At 31.9% G+C, this 20,888-nt stretch overlaps 1 protein-coding gene across 1 annotated transcript in view; it reads left to right on the plus strand.

Annotated features, from left to right (window-relative positions):
- LOC105216258 (methylcytosine dioxygenase TET) overlaps positions 1-20,437 on the plus strand; it is a 47,661-nt gene extending 27,224 nt beyond the window's left edge. Inside the window, exon 3 of the mRNA XM_054230913.1 lies at positions 19,151-20,437. Within this exon, the coding sequence (XP_054086888.1) occupies positions 19,151-19,173 (23 nt within the window). The 3' untranslated portion in view covers positions 19,174-20,437. The remainder of the gene's footprint in view (positions 1-19,150) is intronic.
- The last annotated feature ends 451 nt before the right edge of the window (positions 20,438-20,888 follow it).

A 20,888-nucleotide genomic window follows, 5' to 3' on the forward strand; every position in this document is an offset into this window, starting at 1 on the left:
TCATTTGCTATCTTTCCTCTGTCGTTGTTTTCGGTTGCTGCATTACGCTTTGACTTCCTTTTCGCTAATAAATACTGGTCGATCTTCACTCAGCTGTTAAGGAACTGTTGTGAGACCGATTGTGGCAGCTTCAACTGTTGTGCCGTAAACGTTTACCGCACACACACTCATTTCTGTTAACCACATTTGTGTATCTCCGCTATGCTACACTGTCTTTCGCTCCACACATCTTCGTCTTGTGTGCGTCTCACCTTCGGTGACTCAGGTAAAAATCTGTATTGAATTTTTGGCATTCTGCAGCTTCGCTGTTGGTTTCTGCGTTTCACTGCTGTTGTTATTGTTGTTTTAACAACAAAAAGACACATATATGTACATATCTACACATTTAAGTGTGTCTTCATGTCTCTCTTTTATGGCTTGGCAGCAATCCTGCCATTGTCTTTTCACTTCATCTGCACTTTAACGACAATGTGTTCGTCATTTGTGCTTGGTTTTCGGATTTTCGTTTCGGTTTCTACGAAAATTCTTTCAGCTTAGTCAAAAACCAAAAAAAAAAAAATAATAATAAAAACAACAGCTGCAGCGAACAACAACAACAAGACGAAAGACATTGGCAGCAGCAGCGTAGACGTCTTTTGTAATTACCACTGCTGTGGCAGGACAGCGCAAAGACAGCAAGATCAACAATAATAACAACAAAAGCAATGCAATGACATAAATAACAACAACAAGAGTAAATGAAAAAAAAAATTCAACGATTAAATTTTGTAGTCGCAGCAGCGAATAACAATGATTCACAGTTTTCTTTTAATGCCGTCCCATTTTCGCCCTCCGCCCGCCTGCGCAACACATTGTCGTCTTCAAGTCCTTATAGCGGCCCATAACACATTTTATGGCTTTCGGTGATAACTATTTTGCTTTTTGTTTTTTCTACTTAATGGCATTGTAGTTGTCTTAATTAAAAAACAATAAAAAATAATTAAGCCAAGGAAATTGGATATCGCAATCGTAGATTTTGTTGAAAATCAGTGAGGCCCCGAAGAGATTGGAATATAACTTTCTGATGTGGCCCATAATGCCTTTCTTTATTCTTTTTGAAGCTTGGAAATCGAAATTGAAGATTTTGTTGAACATCAGTGAAGCCCTCTGAAGAATTGGAATATAGCTTTCTTAAAGAATGTGGCCCAGTAATGCCTTTCTTTATTATTTTTGAAGCTCAGGCAATATTTTTCGAAAACTTCAAAGTCAGCATGGGAAAGTAGTTCAGCGACTTCGTAGAGCACGGTCTCTCACACTTTTTAATGATACTCCTAACGTTACCAGCCGTCTCCTTATCCTAACACAAGCTAATCGTCTATAAATAGAAAACTTCTCGTGGAATTGACAACAATAAAAGAGAGGGCCGCAAGAATCTTTACGAGCTCACCACCATCTATCCAAGATAGATGGATCTCTCTATTAGAACGTATCCAAATTTATATTCTTCGAAGAAATCAGCTTCCAGCAGCAAATAGGATTGGGAAGTTTTAATCAATCAGAGTTAAGAAGCACGAAAAGCCCAATAAAGCAATCTTTCGAAAAACCCAGTTCGTATCAGACCTTTATATCTTGGAACTTACAGTGCATAGACCCACCACTGATTCTCAATTATATCCACATACTAAAGATCTCTCACATCCATCTCTTCCAAATCCACATTTTCTGCGGAATTTCTCTTAGAAGCTGCCGGATCATAATTATAACGGGACTAATCTTTGCAGCTCTTACCTTTGAAAGTGGCTAACAACCAGTTTCTAAAGTCTCTTCCATTTATATTAGTCTCTACTTGCTTGGAAAGAGGCGTGGTCATATCTATACTGTTGTCATACATAAGAGTCATGTAGAAGAGTCTTCTCCACTTAACAACCGACAGAAGGAAGTGCTGAGGTGAATTCTTGCGTATTAGTTCCGTTCTATCATTGTTTAGTCAATATCAAAGATCATCTGTTTCAAGGCAGAGAAGATTTTTATCATTCCAATGGTCTAAGATCCATTTCGGTCTTATGTTTAAATCGTTTGTTTCTAGTATGTTTTCGATAGTTATATTTCCTTGGAACATCGCAACACTTGATCGATTTATAACTATAGAGTTCGAGAGCTGCCATGAGAATCCTGTTTTGACCTGATATGATGAAGATATGAAGAACCATATTTGTATGGTTCTTTTATGGTTCTTTTTATGGGTCATCAATGGCTAATTACTGCAAATTTTCGAAGTAAAGGATTTAAAGAGTCTTTCAAGGATACAAAACACCAAAAATTTCTATATATCGAATTTGAAAAGTGGTTTATGAAAAACCAAAAAGATGGCAACACTACAAAAGCAAAATATGCCATTTTTAGTATACAAATTCTCATTCTCTAAAATTTTTAAGTGAAATCTTCAAAAATTTAAACTTGCCAAAAATGCCGTTATATCTCCAAAAAAAATATTATATAAATAAAGAACACACGTGTTCCACTAGTATTTATCACACATTACTGCCAAAGCTATACACCCAACCGCCACACCTCCTTCATCACTTTACAATTGAGACCGCCAAGACAGTTCCGAAGACTTTCTTTGCCAGTTCGAAATTCAAACGCAGCTGTGCCAAAAAACGTTGATCAGATTTGTAGATTTGTGCTGAATGCGAACGACGAGCAAACACCCAAAAGCTCAAAGCAAATATCATATTATAAAAAGTTACAAAAAAAGAAAACAACAACACTACATACAACAAATATCCAGTAAAGCTACAGCTATACATATGTATATAGGCGATAATAATCATAAAGCTAGCAACAACAAAAAATAATTACCTACTTATAAATGATATGATAATCATAAAAACAACAACAACAGCAATAAACAAATTCATTAGAAGCGTAGCTAAGCAGTTGTACGCACACAGCGGGACAAGAAGAACAAGCAGCGACACACAGCTGCCACAAAACTCCGCTTCAAGCATACATACGTAGCGAGTGTTAAGCCCCAGGGGGAGTAGTGGCGATAGAAGTGAGGAGGCACAGAAAGTTTGTTAAAAAAAGAATTACTAAAGTAAACAAATTGTAAAGGAGATCATTTGCTACCAATCTTCAGCTTAAATTTATGCTTTTTTTGTTTTTTTGTTTTGTTGTTTCTTGTTGTTTTTGTATTACGCTTAATTCGTTAACTGATTTCTTGGAGCTTATTTGGGGCAGCTGCGTCGTGTATCACTAGGTGGCATCATTAATTACTGATACATTCTAGATAAAAAGCTCTAGCGAAGCTTAGTAATAAAGAGTCTTTACTCTACGCAATAACAACAACAGTAACAAAAAAAGGTGTTGATACGAAAAGTTGAAGAAATATACACAAATGAGCAGTTCAAAGTGTGGTTAGAAGATTAATGGCGTTTAAGTGAAATAAAAAATGCGACAAATGTAGTGGTATTGTGTGGACGGATGTAAAAAAAAGTACATAAACGACTTAAAAAAAATGTTTGCGCTAAAAATTTAAGCTCAATCCCATTCACTATAGAATTGTGTGAAGATCTTTCAGTCTACCGATCCTCATTTCATCCTACCGACACCACAGTAGCCTTCAAATACTGCTATTATTATCCTATCCTCCTATCCTTCATTGAGACCCCAATTCCAAATGTCCCATTCACTATAGAATTATGGGAAGATATTTCAGTCAGCTGATCCCCACTGATCGACATCTGAGTTGCCTTCAAAGACTGCTATTATTATTTAATTTCTTCTTTGACCAATTAAAGCTTTCATCCTTCATGGAGAAACCAATTCCAAATGTCCCATTCACTAATGAATTGTGTGATGACCTTTAGAGTTAACGATCCTCACTGATCGACAACACAGTTGCCTTCAAAGATTGCTATTATTATTTAATTGCTTTTCTTAATAATTAAAAGTATTGTTCTATATTTAGAAACCAATTCCAAATCATGAATAAAAATTTAAAAATTGAAGAAATTTTAAATTACTACCACATTAATGGTTAAAAGTATTTAAAAAAAACCTTCACAAAAATTACATATTTTTATATATTCCAATATTCGCAAAATAAATTTTATAAATTATTTATCTACTTCACCTGAAAATATTTTTTAACCGATCTACATTGATCTTATCGAAACTACAAAACAATGTTTGAAGGAAATAAGACGTTCCTTTCGCCCTCAATGGCATGTAAAATTGCTCTGCTATTGATTATGACTATCAGATCAAATTTCCTAACTCAAATTGAATTCTAACCGATCTTCACTGATCGCCATATGATTGAAAAATATTTGAAAATTAAAAAAAAAAAAACATAAATCTTAGTGCGTATGATATGAAATAATGTTCACCAGAATCATCGATATCAATTTCTTATCATAAATTGAAACATTTATAATTTCACAACCGATCTTAATTGATCGTCACATTTTAAGGCAATATTTTTAAGAATCTTTTCCACCAAAATCATATACACAGAGTACAAACTGGCTTAGCTTAGCAACATAAATTCCGTTATAATACAATAATATAAAATCTATGCTGGTTAACGATCCTCATTGATCTTTAGTGATCCGTATATTCATCGACACATTTAAACCAAATATTTTTATTTTTAAAGGATGTAGATACGTGTTCCAAATTAAGAAATGACGCTCTTCAATGTCCAAAAAACAAATTCAAACATATAAACACTTGAAAAAAAAAACTTTGCATACACTTAGGCGCTCAACAATGATAGTGGTTTTGTAAAGGAAGAACTTTAGCTTTTCAGTGAATTCGAATTTATCTAGTAAATTAAGCTAAAGTAAGCAAGACTTAAAGACTTGGATCCACTTCTGTCCGTTCTCTCTTTATAGGCTTAAAAATCCTGTACTTGCTCAAAGATCCCTCAGTTTTCCATGTTTCAAAGTAGCAGTCTCTTAGGAGATAAATCACTCTAAAGGCTATAGGCTTCTAGAAAATTACCAAAAAAAGCAAAAACATAATATAATCTCGATTTTCAAATAAAATTTGGAGACATTTGGGTATTTTCCGAAATTTTTTTGGCACATTTTATACTATAAGTGTATTTAATTGTGTGGCAAAATTATAGCTTATTCAAATGTTGCCAAAAATCAACCACATACATATTTATAAATATAATATTTCTATGAAGACAACAACAACAGCACCGGCAGTCACAAATCAAATGTAGCATCTAATAAACAAAAATTTGCCGCAATCACTCGGGCTTAATGCGAAACGGACAGACAGTTTTGATGCTTTGCTAGATTAAACGTCGCTTAGGAGATAGTGGGTTGAGTTGGCAGAAAATTCAATAAAATTAACAAAAAAATTGTAAATTATAAAAAATATATATTTGATTCTTAAAAAAAAAACTTTTTATTTAAATGGAAAACTACAAAAAAAAAATATTTTTCATTAAAAAAAAATTATTTAATTTATTAATTTATTTAATTTATTTATTTAATTAAATAATTAAAAAAAAATATTTTTTTTTAATGTTTTTTATATTGGAAATTTATCAAATCTGAAATATTATTTGCTCAAAAAAATCTTTATATTGATCTTATACAATAATTTAATAATTTTTAAGAATATTTTTATTTTTTACAAAATTATTATTTTTAATTATTTTTTTCTCAAGTAAATAAATATGAAACTAAAATAAATAATTTTTGAAAATTATTTAATTAAAAATAAAAATATTATTGTTTTCAAATATTTAATTAAAAAATATATTTTTTTTTTTAATTTGTTTTTTATATTATTATTATTATTATTTGTTCGTAAAAATCTTTTTTTTTTAATTTTTTTAAATAACATTGTGAAGATTTTTTTCTTAATTGTTATGGTTTCAGTTTTTCTTATTTTTATTCAAATTTTCTAATTTAAAAAATGTATCAATAATTTATTATAAAAATGTTTGTATTACTTTTATTTATAATTTTGCAATCTTTTTTTATTTTCCCAAGAATTTTCTAATTTAAAATAATTTTTTTTTTAATTTTTAATGAAGAATTTTTTAAAAAATATTTTTTTTATTTAAAAAATTGTAAATTAAATTAAAAAATGTATCAATAATCTTTTATAAAAATATTTTTATTACTTTTATTTATAATTTTGTGTTTTTTCTCAAATAAGTAAATATAAATAAAAAAAAATATTTCTTTTTTAATTTTCTAATTCAAAAATATTAGTTTTATTTTTTAATTATTTCATTTTTGAAAAAACATTTTTTTGTTTATTTAGCAAATTTATCAAATTCTCACTAATTTTTTATAAAACTATTTTTATCATTTTTCTTTATACTTTTACAATTTAGTTTTTTATTTTTTAAGTAAATATCAAATTATTTTTTTTTTTATTTTGCAATTTAAAATATAAGTTGTATTTTTTAGTGATTTAATTTTTTAAAAAATATTTTTCTAATTCAAAAATATAAATTTTATTTTTTTTTATTTATTTAATTTTGAAAAAATATTTTTTTTATTCAGAAAATTTATCAAATTCTCAATAATGTTTTATAAAACTATTTTTATAATTTTCATTTATACTTTTATAATTTATTTTTTTTATTTTTCAAGTAAATATGAAATTAAATATTTTTAATTTTGCAATTTAAAATATAAATTGTATTTTTTAGTGATTTAATTTTTTAAAAAAAATATTTTTCTAATTTCAATTTTTGATTTTCCCAAGTAAGTAAGAAGTTATTTTTTTTTTTTAATTTTCAAATTTAAAACATAAATTTTATTTTTTTAATGATTTCATTTTTAAAAACATATTTTTTTATATTTTTTTTTTACAAAATTTATCAAATTCTCAATTATTTTTTATTAAAATATTTTTATAATTTTAGTTTATAATTTATAATTTCTTAAGATTTGTTTAGTAATTTTTTCAAAATAATTTTCTTTTTTATTTCAATTAATATATTTAATTTTTGTTGTAATTTTTTTTTGTATATCCTCCTTCATGAATCACTGTTCAAACGCCAATGCTACCAAAAAATTCACACGCTTGCGGCAATATTTCTACATACAATCATACACACATGTGCACATGAATGTATGTACATATGTATCTATATCTAAGCATGTGTGTGGTTTCGCTGTTGCGTCGCTTCGTAGAAGAGGGAGGTGGTGCCCAGCCCGTTTGGCGGCAGCATCTATGATTGCCGGCTGACTCAATAATGCCATAATGCCAAGCGCGTACGATTATGAATGTTGTTGTTGTTGTTATTATTACTTTTATTATTGTACTCCTTTTCTTGGCGTAACTGCCAGCTACGCTACGCCACTTAAACGTATCTCTTTTTCGAACATAGACACACACACACATCCCCACACAAAGCAACAATTGGCTCAGCGCGCATGCGCCCCTTCAACGCGGCCGCTAAGCCACTCAACGAAGGTTTTCAAGTAACAAAATCACAAAAACCAAAAAAAGAACGACAAAGTAATAATCAGAAATGAAATTAAATGATAGCACAAAGAAAAAAAGTAACTAAAAATTTTTTTTTGGTAACAAAAAGTAAATTTCAAATACAAACATACATATTAGTGTTGTTGTTGGTATTTTTGCGTGTGTGATCAGATTATGCTACAAATGTATTTATGTATATGCTTTAGTATGTGAGAAGATGCTACATTAGTAATCTTGTTGTTTTTGTTGTTGTTGTTGTACGGCTATAAATTTATTGTCGCTCATTGCTTGCCGTGCGCTGCCGAGCGCTGTCTTAAATCTTACGCTGCCGCGCCACACAACTCGCATGCGTTGCTTTCGGCGTTTGAAAACCCAACAATACAAACAACAACATCGAATTCGTTGAAAATTAGGATAGTGCCCCTCTGCATTGTACAACAAAATACATATATAAATTCATAGATAGGGCCAATAAAGTTGCGCCGTATCTGCAATCTAGCAAGACTGACACACATTCCACATTCGAAATTCTGTATCCCTTTCCATGCGTGTTGTTGCTGTCATAGTTATTGTTGTTGTTGCTATCTCAACTCATACTTTTTTGTTTTTGTAGTTTTCAAATTAGCTCTTGACGCGAAATAGATAAAAAGGTAATAAAAGTTATGTGAAATCTGAAACGCCAACGAGAATTATGGTCAGGAGTTTTGGTGGAAAGGTGCAAAGCAGCATGAAAAAGGAGAATTAGAAAAATTTAAAAAAATACAAAAAAAAAGTAATAAAATATTAGAAACAGCAACAACCACCGGCATGAGAGATTTCCAAGCTAATAATTTCAACAACAACAAGCACATATAAATTCAGTTTTACAGCGAAAAAAATTATATGTCTGTATGTCAGTCGCACGTAATCCCGCTCAGCCGTCGTACAATCACCCGTTTAATTGGATTAACGATTTATTTCCATATCTATGTCATTTAAATAATAACCATTTTCGGCGGCTTCATTGAATTACAATTTGAGATTTTTTTCTACTCTTTATTCACTATATTTCAATTTCTTTACGTTCTCTCATAAGCTATCCAAGCTATTGTTCGAAGTTTTATTGACTCAGCTTGGTTTTGCAGTGCTACCAATGCTTTAATTTGTTTAAAGAAATTTAATTACCTTTTGATAATCCATTTCTAGCTATATATAGGCATATAATTGTATTAGCTTATAAGCTTTTAAGCTTTTGGGAAGTACACAGCCTTAAGAAAGCTTTAAACGAGCTTTATCGTTTTTTTTTTTTTTTAATTTAGCAGAGACAGAAACCATTCATAACTACGCCAGAGTTTTATATGCGATCAACTCAATTCGTACCAGAAGCTTTTGAGAAGTTCACAGCCTTAAGGAAGCTTAAAACCTTGTAATCAAAACTTTGGGCGCTTTTCAGTTGTGGTAAACCATTCCCAGCTATATATTTAGGCTTATAACCGTATTGCCTTATAAGCTTTAAAGCTTTTGAGGAGTTCACTGCCTTAAGAAAGCTTTATGTGAGCTTTTATCGAGTTTAATATTCATTTAATAGAGTCACGAACCCATTCATATCTTCATGAAAGCTTTAAATGCATTCAACTCGATTCGTGTCCTTATTTTTGAATGGAGCTTTTGAGTCTAACAATAGGTCCAGCTATGCTAGATCGGTTTAAATTCAAAATCTTCAGCTATTTGGATCGGTCTATTTCTTTCTCTTTCTCAAGCTTACTAAATCCCTCAACCAATATATAAGAATTTTCATAGTAATTCAGGAACCTCTTTTCGGCTTAAGATTTCTCCACTTTAGACTATAATTGATGAATGGTTATTCTTTCTGATGTCTATCTTGATTTGAGCTCATTATTTCTCAACGTTGGTCTAGAGGAAGGACAAAAAATCTGTTATCTTTCTCAATAACGGTTTTGTCAGCGTTCTGGTCGTGTTTCAAAAATATTATTTTGTACAACTAAAAGTTTAGGGGACCTTTTTTTATTATATGTAAGCTTTCAAAACTGATCTTAAAAGCTTTAACCTTTAAAAGCTGTTAAAAATTCTCAATAATATCTATGTGGTGTCATGTTTTGACTGAACTCTTCTCTCTTCGAATTAATTTTCTTTTCTTTAACTCTTCATTTCCAACTTAACTCCCTTGAAGTCCATACAGCATTTACATTTGCGTGTTGTTTTTCCACTTTAATTGCCTTTGCAGCTTTCTAAAAAATCCTCTGGCTCCATTAGAATTCTTCACTTTGATCATTTGACGCTTCGCTCGGCTGTCTTTACATTTTATTGTCCCGTCCTAATCAAATGTTGTTAAAATCTCATTTCATGTCTATTTCCACGAAACACCGCAATTAGCGTGTGTGCATTTCGTGATCGCGTGCAAATCGTCGATTTTTGAATTTATATACCATAATTGCTTTAGTATCGGTCTAAAGTACGGAAATTATTTTAATTGCATTTCAATTTCTTAAGAAATTATGTAGATTTGTTATACTCGTACTATTCCGTTGGTATTTGAAATTGAATGAAAGTTTTGAAAAAGAATTCAACATGCAAGGCAATATTTGCTTGTAGATTTTGATTATGAGTTTGACTATCGCGATTTGATATATAGAAAGTTGATGCCATTAGAAGAATTAGAGCGCTAGTTTTGATGTCAAAATTATTATAAAACTTAAATTTATTAACTTCTTTATTAGTTAACTGTAAAAGCTCTGAAAGCTTTTTAGGAGCTTTTGCAATGTATCTCTCTCTTAAAATAGTCCTTTTAATATCTGAATAAGTTCGTAAAAAATAAATAGGCCAAGGAGTTTAAGTACTAAATCCAAGCCGCTTATTAGAGCTTTTAGAAGCTTTATGAGCTTTTGGTAAATATAATCATACATTTTGTGTATCATGTTTTTATGACTTTTATGAATCATTCAGAATCAGAAGGGAAATCATGGAAAAGTCGTTTCTAAGCACTGTAATCAGTGCGAGGCCTAACTTAAAGCAGAATTCAGTACATATCACTGGGGTTAGCAGATACTAAGAATTATGTTCATGTTTAAAGCCTAGCTCTTTTTTAACTGAGATGAATTTGATAGTATTAGGCTCCTGTACATTTCAAAATTATTTCACTCTTACTTGTAACAGGATTTTGAAATGAGAAAGCTCTTAAAGCTCCTTGGCCATCTACTCCGAACTTTATTGCCAATATAGTAACCGGAAGCATACGTTATCGTTCCCAACAGGCTTGATTGCTTGAAAGATCGGTGTTTAAACAAAGTGTGCTTCTGTCTTTCCATATTGCGACTCTCTCAGTAGTAAATATTCTCTCACTCAGTGGAATTTGTAGCTAGTTCTTGAGAATATGCTGACTTCTTGCATTGTCACCAGTGTTGAATTAGGTTTTTGAAAAGAGAAAGCTCCTTAGCCATCTACTCCGAACTTTATTGGCAATATAGTGACCGGAAGCTTTCGGTCTCGTTCCCAATAGGCTTGATAGCTTGAAAACTCGGTATTTAACGAATGGAGGATTCTGTCTTTCCGTATGGCCACTCCCTCAGTGGTTTTCAGCCCTCAGTTGATTTTTGAAGCTAGATGTTGAGAGGGAGGGATTGTCACCAATATTGAATTATTGAGTCGAGGGAGCTTTTTAAGCACTTTTAAGTCCTTTTATATCATTATCACCCTCTCAGTAGTAGATATTCTCTCGGAGCGAGCTTAGTTTAGTTTGGTATCAATTAAAGAGAGGACTTTAGTTTTTTGCCTTCTCGCCAGTAATTCATTGGTCGATACAGCTTTTAAAGTTCCAGGTGCTTAAAGCTCGAAGCTTATAAAACTCCACTACAGCTGCTTTGAGTATCAGAATTTTATGAGTAAGTTGTTTTAATTTGTAATAGTGATTTAGAGTGATCTTATTAGAAACACGTAATTAGGACACTTTTATCTAAAATGTTTGATTCAAATCGATCGGTATCTTATAAAAATGTGTTCTGGATGAAAATAAAATTATTTTTTGCGAGTTTTCAACGTTTTTTATAAAATTTTTGTGTTTGTAAAGATGTGAGAGTCTCCCAAATAATTGGTAGGAATGTTTCTGTGGGAAGCAGTCTATCTTTGGATATAAATTCGGGTCCAAACCGAGTACAACAAGTTGGCTAACGTATACTCTACTTTGTTGTTATTGTACTGCACTGATTTTATTGTTGTTTTATGACATATTTTATACTTTTTTGGAATCTTTATTACACTCGAACAATGCGGATTTTATGGCATGGAACTCACACATATATATATACATATATGTATTTAATGGATTGCTGTTTTGAGGTGAAGTCTTTAACGCATACAAACATATATATATATATATACATATATATACACTTATCTTCATCCTTTTCACAACTGTGCGCCAATTCTGAAACTCCACAGTTGGTCGTGTCTTCTACATACATACATATTCTATAGCATTCTTTCAAACATTCTTCCACAAATACAAAAACATATATATATTTATCTGTATGTGCATATTGCTGTTGTTCCTTTCAATATCTCCGCAAATATTTATTTACGAGTACCATACTCAGTCAAAGCATAAATATTGACAATGCGCAAATAGCTATAAAAATCGCGCTATACTCAGGCATACATACATATATGTACTCGTATATATCTCTTTCTATATTTGTATACGTTCTTCCGCACCTTTTGTTGCCAATGCGGTGTTGTTGTTACACGGCATACAGGTTTTTTCGGTGTTTGCAGGCTTTTGTTTGTGTGCATTAATTGAAAATTACTGTTATCGAGCGGTGCACATTCCGATCGTGCAGGATACTCAAACACTCACACACACACACACATACATGAAAACACAAAATTCCTTTTTGTGCCTCAACTTCTATGGCATTTCAAATTACCGCACATTTTTCTACCAGATTTCGTTGAACAAACAAAAAGCGGTAGATGGAGAAGAAGAAGCAATCGAAGAAGAACAAGCAGAAGTAGTTGAAAATCGTACGGTAGCTCACGAATGCGGTCTAAATGCATTATTTAACTTATCGCCATTTGCGATCGGCTGCTGAGGAAATGCCGGTGAAAGTGTGTGTGTTCAAACAGGGATCTTTCAATATTCTCTCCTTTGTTTGAAGCAATGAATTGTATTTACGGCTTGCGAAATCAATGTTGTAAGCAATTCTTTTTGGTTTTATTTTGAAATTATGGCAGCTGGTGTCATTTGTGGGAGTTTCCAGTTCACACAGTGAATGGTGAATGCATTATATGTATATTATAAAAAGGTTCTTACATAACAGTGTAGTGTATATAATTAAAGAAAGTTACACACAAATTTCGAGCACCATTCATATAACCCTTGAGGATCGTCAGGGACCCGTAGAAAGTTGTAACTGTTAATATTTTATTGTAAAGTATGCAATTAAAGAAAATGTGGCAACACCTCCATTGAAGCATTAATCAGGAAACACCCATAAAATGAAAATATTGAAACAACGTCCTTCTTATGCTGCCCGCCAATTTCATATTCATTAATTGCACTGGGTTTTCGCTCCAACGCCTTCTTCTGACAGCTCAATTTTACAGCTGTTCAATGCTAGAGACCCTACGGTATCCCACTTTCTCAAACTTTATTGTTTATTGAGACAACTTCCCTCTTAATTTATATATCAGACTCACATTCACAGTTTATAACTGGTTGTTATTCAAAACTTTCTGCTTTACGTTCAAATAGGAGCTCATCGACACTGCAGTATCCTCAAAGCCTTCCTCTGACAGCTCAATTTTACAGCTATGCGATGCTAGAGACCCTATTTCTTAAGCTTCCAAATTTTTTTATTCATAATCATATACATTCGACTAATGCCCTTAGATTATACCAGATTATCGTTTACAAGCCTCCTTTAGGAGGTTAAAATCATAGTTCCTCGACTTTAAAGGCACTACAGTATCCCAATTTTTAAAGATTCCAAATTTATGTGGTTCAATCATTCACTACAGTCTCTGAAGGAAAGGAATTTGCCTATAAGGTTTCTATTTAAGGAACCATAGGTTCGAAAGTCGGTCGAGGTAATATCTAAACCCTTCGAAAAAGCTTTTTCTAATAGCAGTAGTCACTTATGGTGAATATCGAACCTCTGAAGAGGCCCATTACGCTGTAAAACAAAATCCGTATGTCCAAGACCCTTTGGGATCCCAACAAATACTCATTAGAACATCAGTTTGACGAATAATATAAAAACTAAAAATAACAAATAACAACAAACAGCTTGGTTAATCTACAAAAAAAGTTAAAGGAAGCAAATGTAGCAAAATCCGACCTGAGCATCATATTTAGTAACCTAACTAACATATGAATGAGTCTGTCTTTTTTACTGAAGTCCAGTTGAAAATCAAATTTATTTACTACTCTATATTGTTGGAGATATTAAGTCAAGAGATTTTTATTCATATTTATTACGATCCAGATGTTATTAATAGATTCATCTGAAGACCCTACTTTCTTCTCAAATTCTTATTGAATTCAAAAATTGTATTTCTTTGACTCTTTTAAGTGATTTCGCATGATTTTTATTAATAAATTGTAGTAATATTCTATTTTCAAGCAGAAATTTGACTTTAAGACGATCCAGACATGCATAACTGACTAGACAAACTCACTTAATCGTCGAGTTTTAGAGCTGAAATTTGGCACACATTTGGTTTAAGGGATTATATTAAACATATTTAAAGGCGAACCAGATCGCACCATTATAACATATAGCTCCCATATAACAGATAGCTAACTACTCGAACTCACTTAATCGTCGAGTTTTGGGGCTGACATTTGGCATACAGTTATTTTATGGTATTATATTAATCATATGTGAGGATGAAACAGATCGTATGATTATTACATATAGCTGCCATACAACCGATTGTTCAGTTGTGAGTTTTTTTTTTTTGATAATTCCTCTAAATAAGCAGTTATAAGATATTTATATTTTGTTTGACAATTTGAATACTCATATTAACGTAAAACCCTCATTCCAAGCCTTTAAACAATTCCACGTGTCACTTGTCCAACTTTTTCTCTACCTTTGAGCTTATAATTTGTCAGAAACTACCGAAAAAAAGTTGGCAATCACAAAAACGCCTACCAGCTGTGCAGTTAAATATCCTTAAAAGCAATAAAGTAGCTACTAACACGCGCCATTCATTTGCAAATCAGCCGAAAAAAGGTCACGGAGTATACGAAAATTATACAATAAAACATACATAAAGACTTGAAAATCTTAAGACAGCAACAACAAAATATACATATATCCTTCGATAATTTGAAACTTTTTGCTATACCTTTTTTACCCTCGCTACCTTGCTGCGCTTCCTTCGCATTGCTATGGATATGCCACAGCATAATTTACTCAGCCGCGCAGCGCTACATTAACCACACACTCACTTGTCTATCAAGCCAAGTCACTCACTCAGTCAACTAGTTGGCATTGCGGTAAAGGAACCCTTCAGCTGCTGTTGTGCTGTCGATTGAGTTGCTGTAAATGCGGCAGCATGAATTGAACCCTACTTTCGTATTCAATAAGCTAACTGTCAAAGTAAGAACACATACCTTCGTATATCGGTCTGTAGTATGTAAGGATACTCACGCCCCTTGTGTGCCTATCACTTTACCATTCATATTCATACAAATATTTACTTGTCTCATTTGAACCGAACTCGTTTGGCGATTTTTTCATTACATTTGGGGTTTTTCTCCACTCTCTGTGTTAATAAAAATTAAGATTGATGTAAATTAGGCTGCTTCATGCATGACACTCTTCGATTAGACCGACTTTCGATTTTTTTTGTTTGGAAACTTTTATTTTTCTTGCAAGCGCACTCATTTACATACTACAGCATAGAAGCCGTGTAGGAAAATTTAATAGTTCTCGAATTGGTTCGGTTCTCGGATATTCAGCAATATGATTAGTCTTCATTTATAACGGAATCAGAATAAAAATTTTAAATTGTTAATTTTAAAATATGCCCAAACCTTGAAACTCTCAAGAACTTTCCAGAAAGCTTTAAAATTTTAAAATTACCATATAAGTGGAAACTCTTTTTCTCAAAACGTTTCAATCAATGCCTCCCTGTCTATATTTTGGTAGACTTTCTGAAGCGACAGATATTTACCACAGCTTCTTCTAAGTTCTAAGATCCTTCTTTTCAATAAGTGGCAACCCTAATCCAATATATAATTTAAACAAAGATTCGATGAGTAAATTTTGGGTGATTTTCTTAACTGATTCATGTTTACAAATCTTTTTTAAATATTCTAAACTTTAATTTTACAATAAGTGGCAACTCTATTCCAAAATATGTTTCAATCGATGACTTACCAACTACATTTGGAAAATCTTCCTTAAACAACTGCCTTTCCTAAGCTTTTTCTAATATTTTAAGCATGATTTTTTCAATGTGTGACAACTCTATTCAATAATATCTCAAATTTTAACAGTTTTCGAAAGCTTTTCTGAAATTTTCCTCAAATTTCTTAGCTTTTGCATACTTTTAAAACATTTTGGGCTTATTTATTAAGTCAGCAGGCAACTCTATTCCAAACTACGTTTCATAAAATGCTTTCCTGACTACATTTATGAAACTTTTGTTAAACAATTGACATTTTCTAAACTTTTTCCCAAATTCGAAGCTTTAATTTTTTAATATGTGGCAACTCTATTCAATATTATTACTAATTTTAACAGTTTCAAAAGTTTTTTTGATAGATTTCTTAATTTTCGTCTGTTTGACACACTTTAAAATGTATATTTAAATATTTTTAGTATTATTTTATATCAGGTGGCAACTCTGTTTTTAAAAAATGTTTAAAAAACTAAAAGTATTCGTGCAGAAAGTTTTCATTACACTTTTTTAATATATTTCACTTCATATTAGGTGGCAACACTGTAAGAAAAAGTGTCTAAATTGAAGATTTTCAGCATACTTTCTATTAAATACAAATATTTTGCTACAAAATTAACTAAATTTCTACACTTCGGCACTAGTCTAGAACTAAGCGCTGCTGTTTTCGCTACTTTTTCCTACAGGGTATGCAGCAGCCTCCGGCATCAATTTGCTGCATTAACTTTTTTACCATTTTTTTTCTACAACATTTCCATTTATTTATTAGCAATTACTATGTTCTGCTGACAATGCAAAGCATTGATAAGCAATTACGCGTCGCGCATGTCCTGCTGAAAGCTCGGATTCTGGCGTGATTTACTTCGGAATTTTTTTTATCTACATACATGTTGTTGTTGCTTTTTTATGTAATATAGTAGGCATATACATATGTGACTTTTGATTAATTAAAAAATATGCCTGCCACAATTGATTGAATTTTTGTGTTAAATGTCAGCGCACTTGACACACAGATACCAGCCGTAATGTATGCTACATAAAGTAATCACTCGGCTACGCGTAATATTCATAATGTATGCAAGCATTTCTCCAGCCTCCGAGCATAGTCTGTTTGGCCCTTTTCACACGTCCTTTTTGACTTTTTTTGTCTCTTTATCTTGACTTGTCTTGCTGTGCCTACGTTGTGTGGTTTATGAGACACATTAAGCGTGAGGGTTAATTAAACCAGTTGTAAACTTTCCCTTTTTACCCCCTGTGCACGCGCAGCGCATCGGCTACCTGTCGTGAAATTTTTAATGAACCATCAACCAGTTTGACATAGATCCTCCGCGCTGAGGTCACTTGACTTGGGGTACAAAACAATACACATTTGTTTATTAGCTGGTTAGGTATATATCCATATATACATATCGGGATTTATATATATATCTACCTAAAATTTAATGCATTTCAAATTAGATTTATCTAACACAATTCGGCACTTTAGTTTTGGTGTGCGTTTTGACCTTTTTCACAATGAAATGTCATGTTATTCTTATAACGTTGTTGTTGTTGTTCTTTTTGTTGCCATTGTTATTGTTCACAGATTTTTGTCCCACTTATGCAATGACTTTTTGAGAACTTTTGTTTCTTTTAAGTGCCCATTGTTGTTCTTGCCGTGAATCGCTGAACGATTTGAGTTTTATAATTGTGTCCTCCCCGCTGTGCCCACAAACGCGTTCGCGTTTACTTTCGTTTAATGCATAAGCGATATCGGTTGGTTGTGTTTGAGACTTTTTTCAATAATGAAAGCAATCTCCAAACTCAGAACTAGCGGTCTCATGAGAATATCCCCTTTTATTTCTACTACAGTGGCCTTCCTTAAGCTTAGTTCCGTATTCACCTAACGGATCCATCTTTATATCCACTATTATAAAGATTATGGTCATTCCGTGTATTTTGTCAACAATATTTTGTTCTCTTAAGCTCCATGGTAGTCCATCAAGCCAATGTTAGCTCCATATTCTCCGATTGGTTTTAGAAAGGATCGTTTGAATCCTGTATAACCAGCATTAGTTGCATCAAGAACGTTTTGGTGCTTTGATCTTCACTATATTGAACTTCTTAAAGATCCAGGGATCTATCAAATTTTGAATTTCATACAGGCATCAAAGTCTCTGTCATTTTGGCATCGTCCTACTGTTACATACTTTTGTCGATCATTATGGCCCTTACATAGTCATTTCAGGCCTTCGATCATGGCCGTCGTGGTCTTCCCAGGTCTATGATCTTCACTATTCTGGACTTTTCAATGAACCAGGGATCCATCAAAGCTTCAATTTTGAACTTCATACAGGTACATCGTCCTATTGTTACATACTTTTCTCCATTATTATAAATTTTCATAGCCCTTTCGAGACTTCAACCATGGCCGCCATGGCCTTCCTGGATCCTTGATCTTCACTATGTTGGGCTTCTTAATGATCCAGGGGTGCATCAAAGCTTCAATGTTTCATTTCTCCAATAGTTATAGCGCCAAAAACAAATTCTGTGACATATTTCCAATGAACATACTGATATCAGAACGGAATCGCCACTAAACATCCTTAGGTCCACCATCTTCACCGTCGCAGTCATTTCGTGTTTTCGATCTTCATTACCTTAAACTTTCTATATCCCCAAGAGAGTCAATTACTTCAATGCTTCATATCACGAAGTATCTGGATACGGACATCTATAGCAATATCTACATTATATATCCATGAATATCTATTGAATTCGTGGAAATCAGTGGACTCTGCAGACCTTTTAAAATTCAACACTACTAGTGACCATCTGCTTATTTCTGTCGTACGATCTTCAGCAGAAAAGTATGAAGAGAATTCGATTCCGATCTGAGCCCGAAACTTTAATGATTTACTTTTCTTCTCCGAATTCCAAATCTTAAGAAACTCCGAACTTTACTCGTGTTTTATGAATTATACGTTCAAGAACTCAAGCGATCCTGACTTAAAATACATTATTTTAGATTGTAATGGATAATGGATGGAAAATATTAAACTATTTTAGTTGGGATCATATTCTACTAGACTAAGTTAATACATGTCTGTCGAAAACTGAGAAAAATCGATTTTAATTCATATACTGTACTATAAGTACTATCAGAGTTAAGCCTATATGTATGAAGATTCAGTTCCAAATAATACTTAAAATAAATTGATATTTAAATGTCTATATTCATATCTCTTCTATAACCTTTAATAATACAAAAAAATTAACCTAACCTCTTATCTTTTCCCTTATTTATTTACAGTTACCATTGCTGAGGGCTACTAACGACTGCAATATTAGAGGAAACCCGAATAATGTGAAGTTACTAAAGAGATTATGCGGTCCTATATGTATTCGTAGACTCATATATACACTTCAATTACACTGAAAGAAGGCTATAAAAGAAGAGAGTTAATAAAGATGTCAATGTAAATCTGAATATTAGAAATGAAAATACAAATCTCAAACGAAATTCGCTGTTAAAGAAAGAAAATTAATTGTTCCAAAAGCAAAACTTATACGAGATAAAATTTCTCTTATACTACTCTTATACGAACTAAAAACGATTACAGGTGTGTTGTAACGTAAAAAAATGCTTAGAGATAAGTATAAAAGACAGGACAGAACGATGAACTGAACTCTTATAAAACTCTTATACGACAAGTTTTGAATACGATTTAGTTTTTAAAGGTATTTTAGAGTACTAGCAATCATTTGAAAAGCTCAAAATGAAATGAAGATAGATGGAAGAAGGAATTATGAGAAAAAATCAATAAATTAATAAAAAGCCACTCTTATATGACCCATATACAATTAAAAAAGACACTTATACAAAGTAAATCGAAGAAAATAGTCCAAAACAACAGCAATAAGTACGTAGTAACTTATGTAATACTCCTTCAAACTCTTATACCATCCTCATGAAACTCTTATACGACTCTTAATCTACCCTTATATCTTTTACTTATTATTTACAAATCTTTGAAAGGACTTTCAGAGAAAATAGCCCAAATAAATGCAAAAAGGTTTCTCATGCTCTTATACAATCCTCCTAAATATCTTATACGGTTCTAAATAAACTCCCATACGTTTTAGTTATAATTTATACATTTTTCAAAGAACCCATATCGAAGTAAAAATCACAAATATTGTAAAAGCTTTTCTCAAGCTCTTATACGATCCTCAAACATATAACTTTATAACTTTACTAAAATCGAATTCAAAATCTATCAAGAATTGTACCGGACTTTTATAAAACTCCTATATGGAGTGAACGCGATATAAGTAGATGGAAACGATACAGTATTACACAAAAGCCCTTTTTATAAAACAACTCTCAAAGAACAGACGAACGAACGACTCTTATATGATCTTTACAATGTCTTGCGAGAAGCAAAGATTGTTTGGAAGCATATTTCCATAAAAAACAAGAAAAAATGTAAAGAACTATAAAACGATGTAGAGTTGTACCAAAAAATTATATTACAACTCTTATACGACTCTGAAATTCACTGAAGTGTGATTTCAGAAGCAAAAAAAAAAGAAACAATTCACCCACGATTAATATTTACTAAAAATTAAGACAACAACAACTTGGCAGGGATACTCCATATCTGACATAACAATAAACAGGTAAATGAAAAATATCGCTATTACAAAAAAGGAAAAACAACAAAATTTTATAAAAGTTAAGAAAATAAATAGTAAAATTAAGCAAAAAAGAGGTTACAAATTGTAGCTAAGCAGTTTTATTGAAAAGCATATTAAATTTAGCACTGTACGAAAACTATTTGAATGTACTGTAAACGTAAATAAATGTAATTTTTCGGCAAGTTTAAGCAAAATTTTAAGCAAATTATCATAAGTTAAGAAGGAAGTGAAAGTAAAACAGCGAAATGTGTTGAAGTAAAGAAGAATATGCAAGAAATATGTTAAAAAAATTAAATTTTAAAACAGTAAATTAGCAAAAATAGCAACCACTTTGTGTTTAAAGTTGTTAA

This window comes from Zeugodacus cucurbitae, chromosome 5 (genome assembly GCF_028554725.1).
Source record: "Zeugodacus cucurbitae isolate PBARC_wt_2022May chromosome 5, idZeuCucr1.2, whole genome shotgun sequence".
Classification (NCBI taxonomy): Eukaryota; Metazoa; Arthropoda; class Insecta; order Diptera; family Tephritidae; genus Zeugodacus; species Zeugodacus cucurbitae.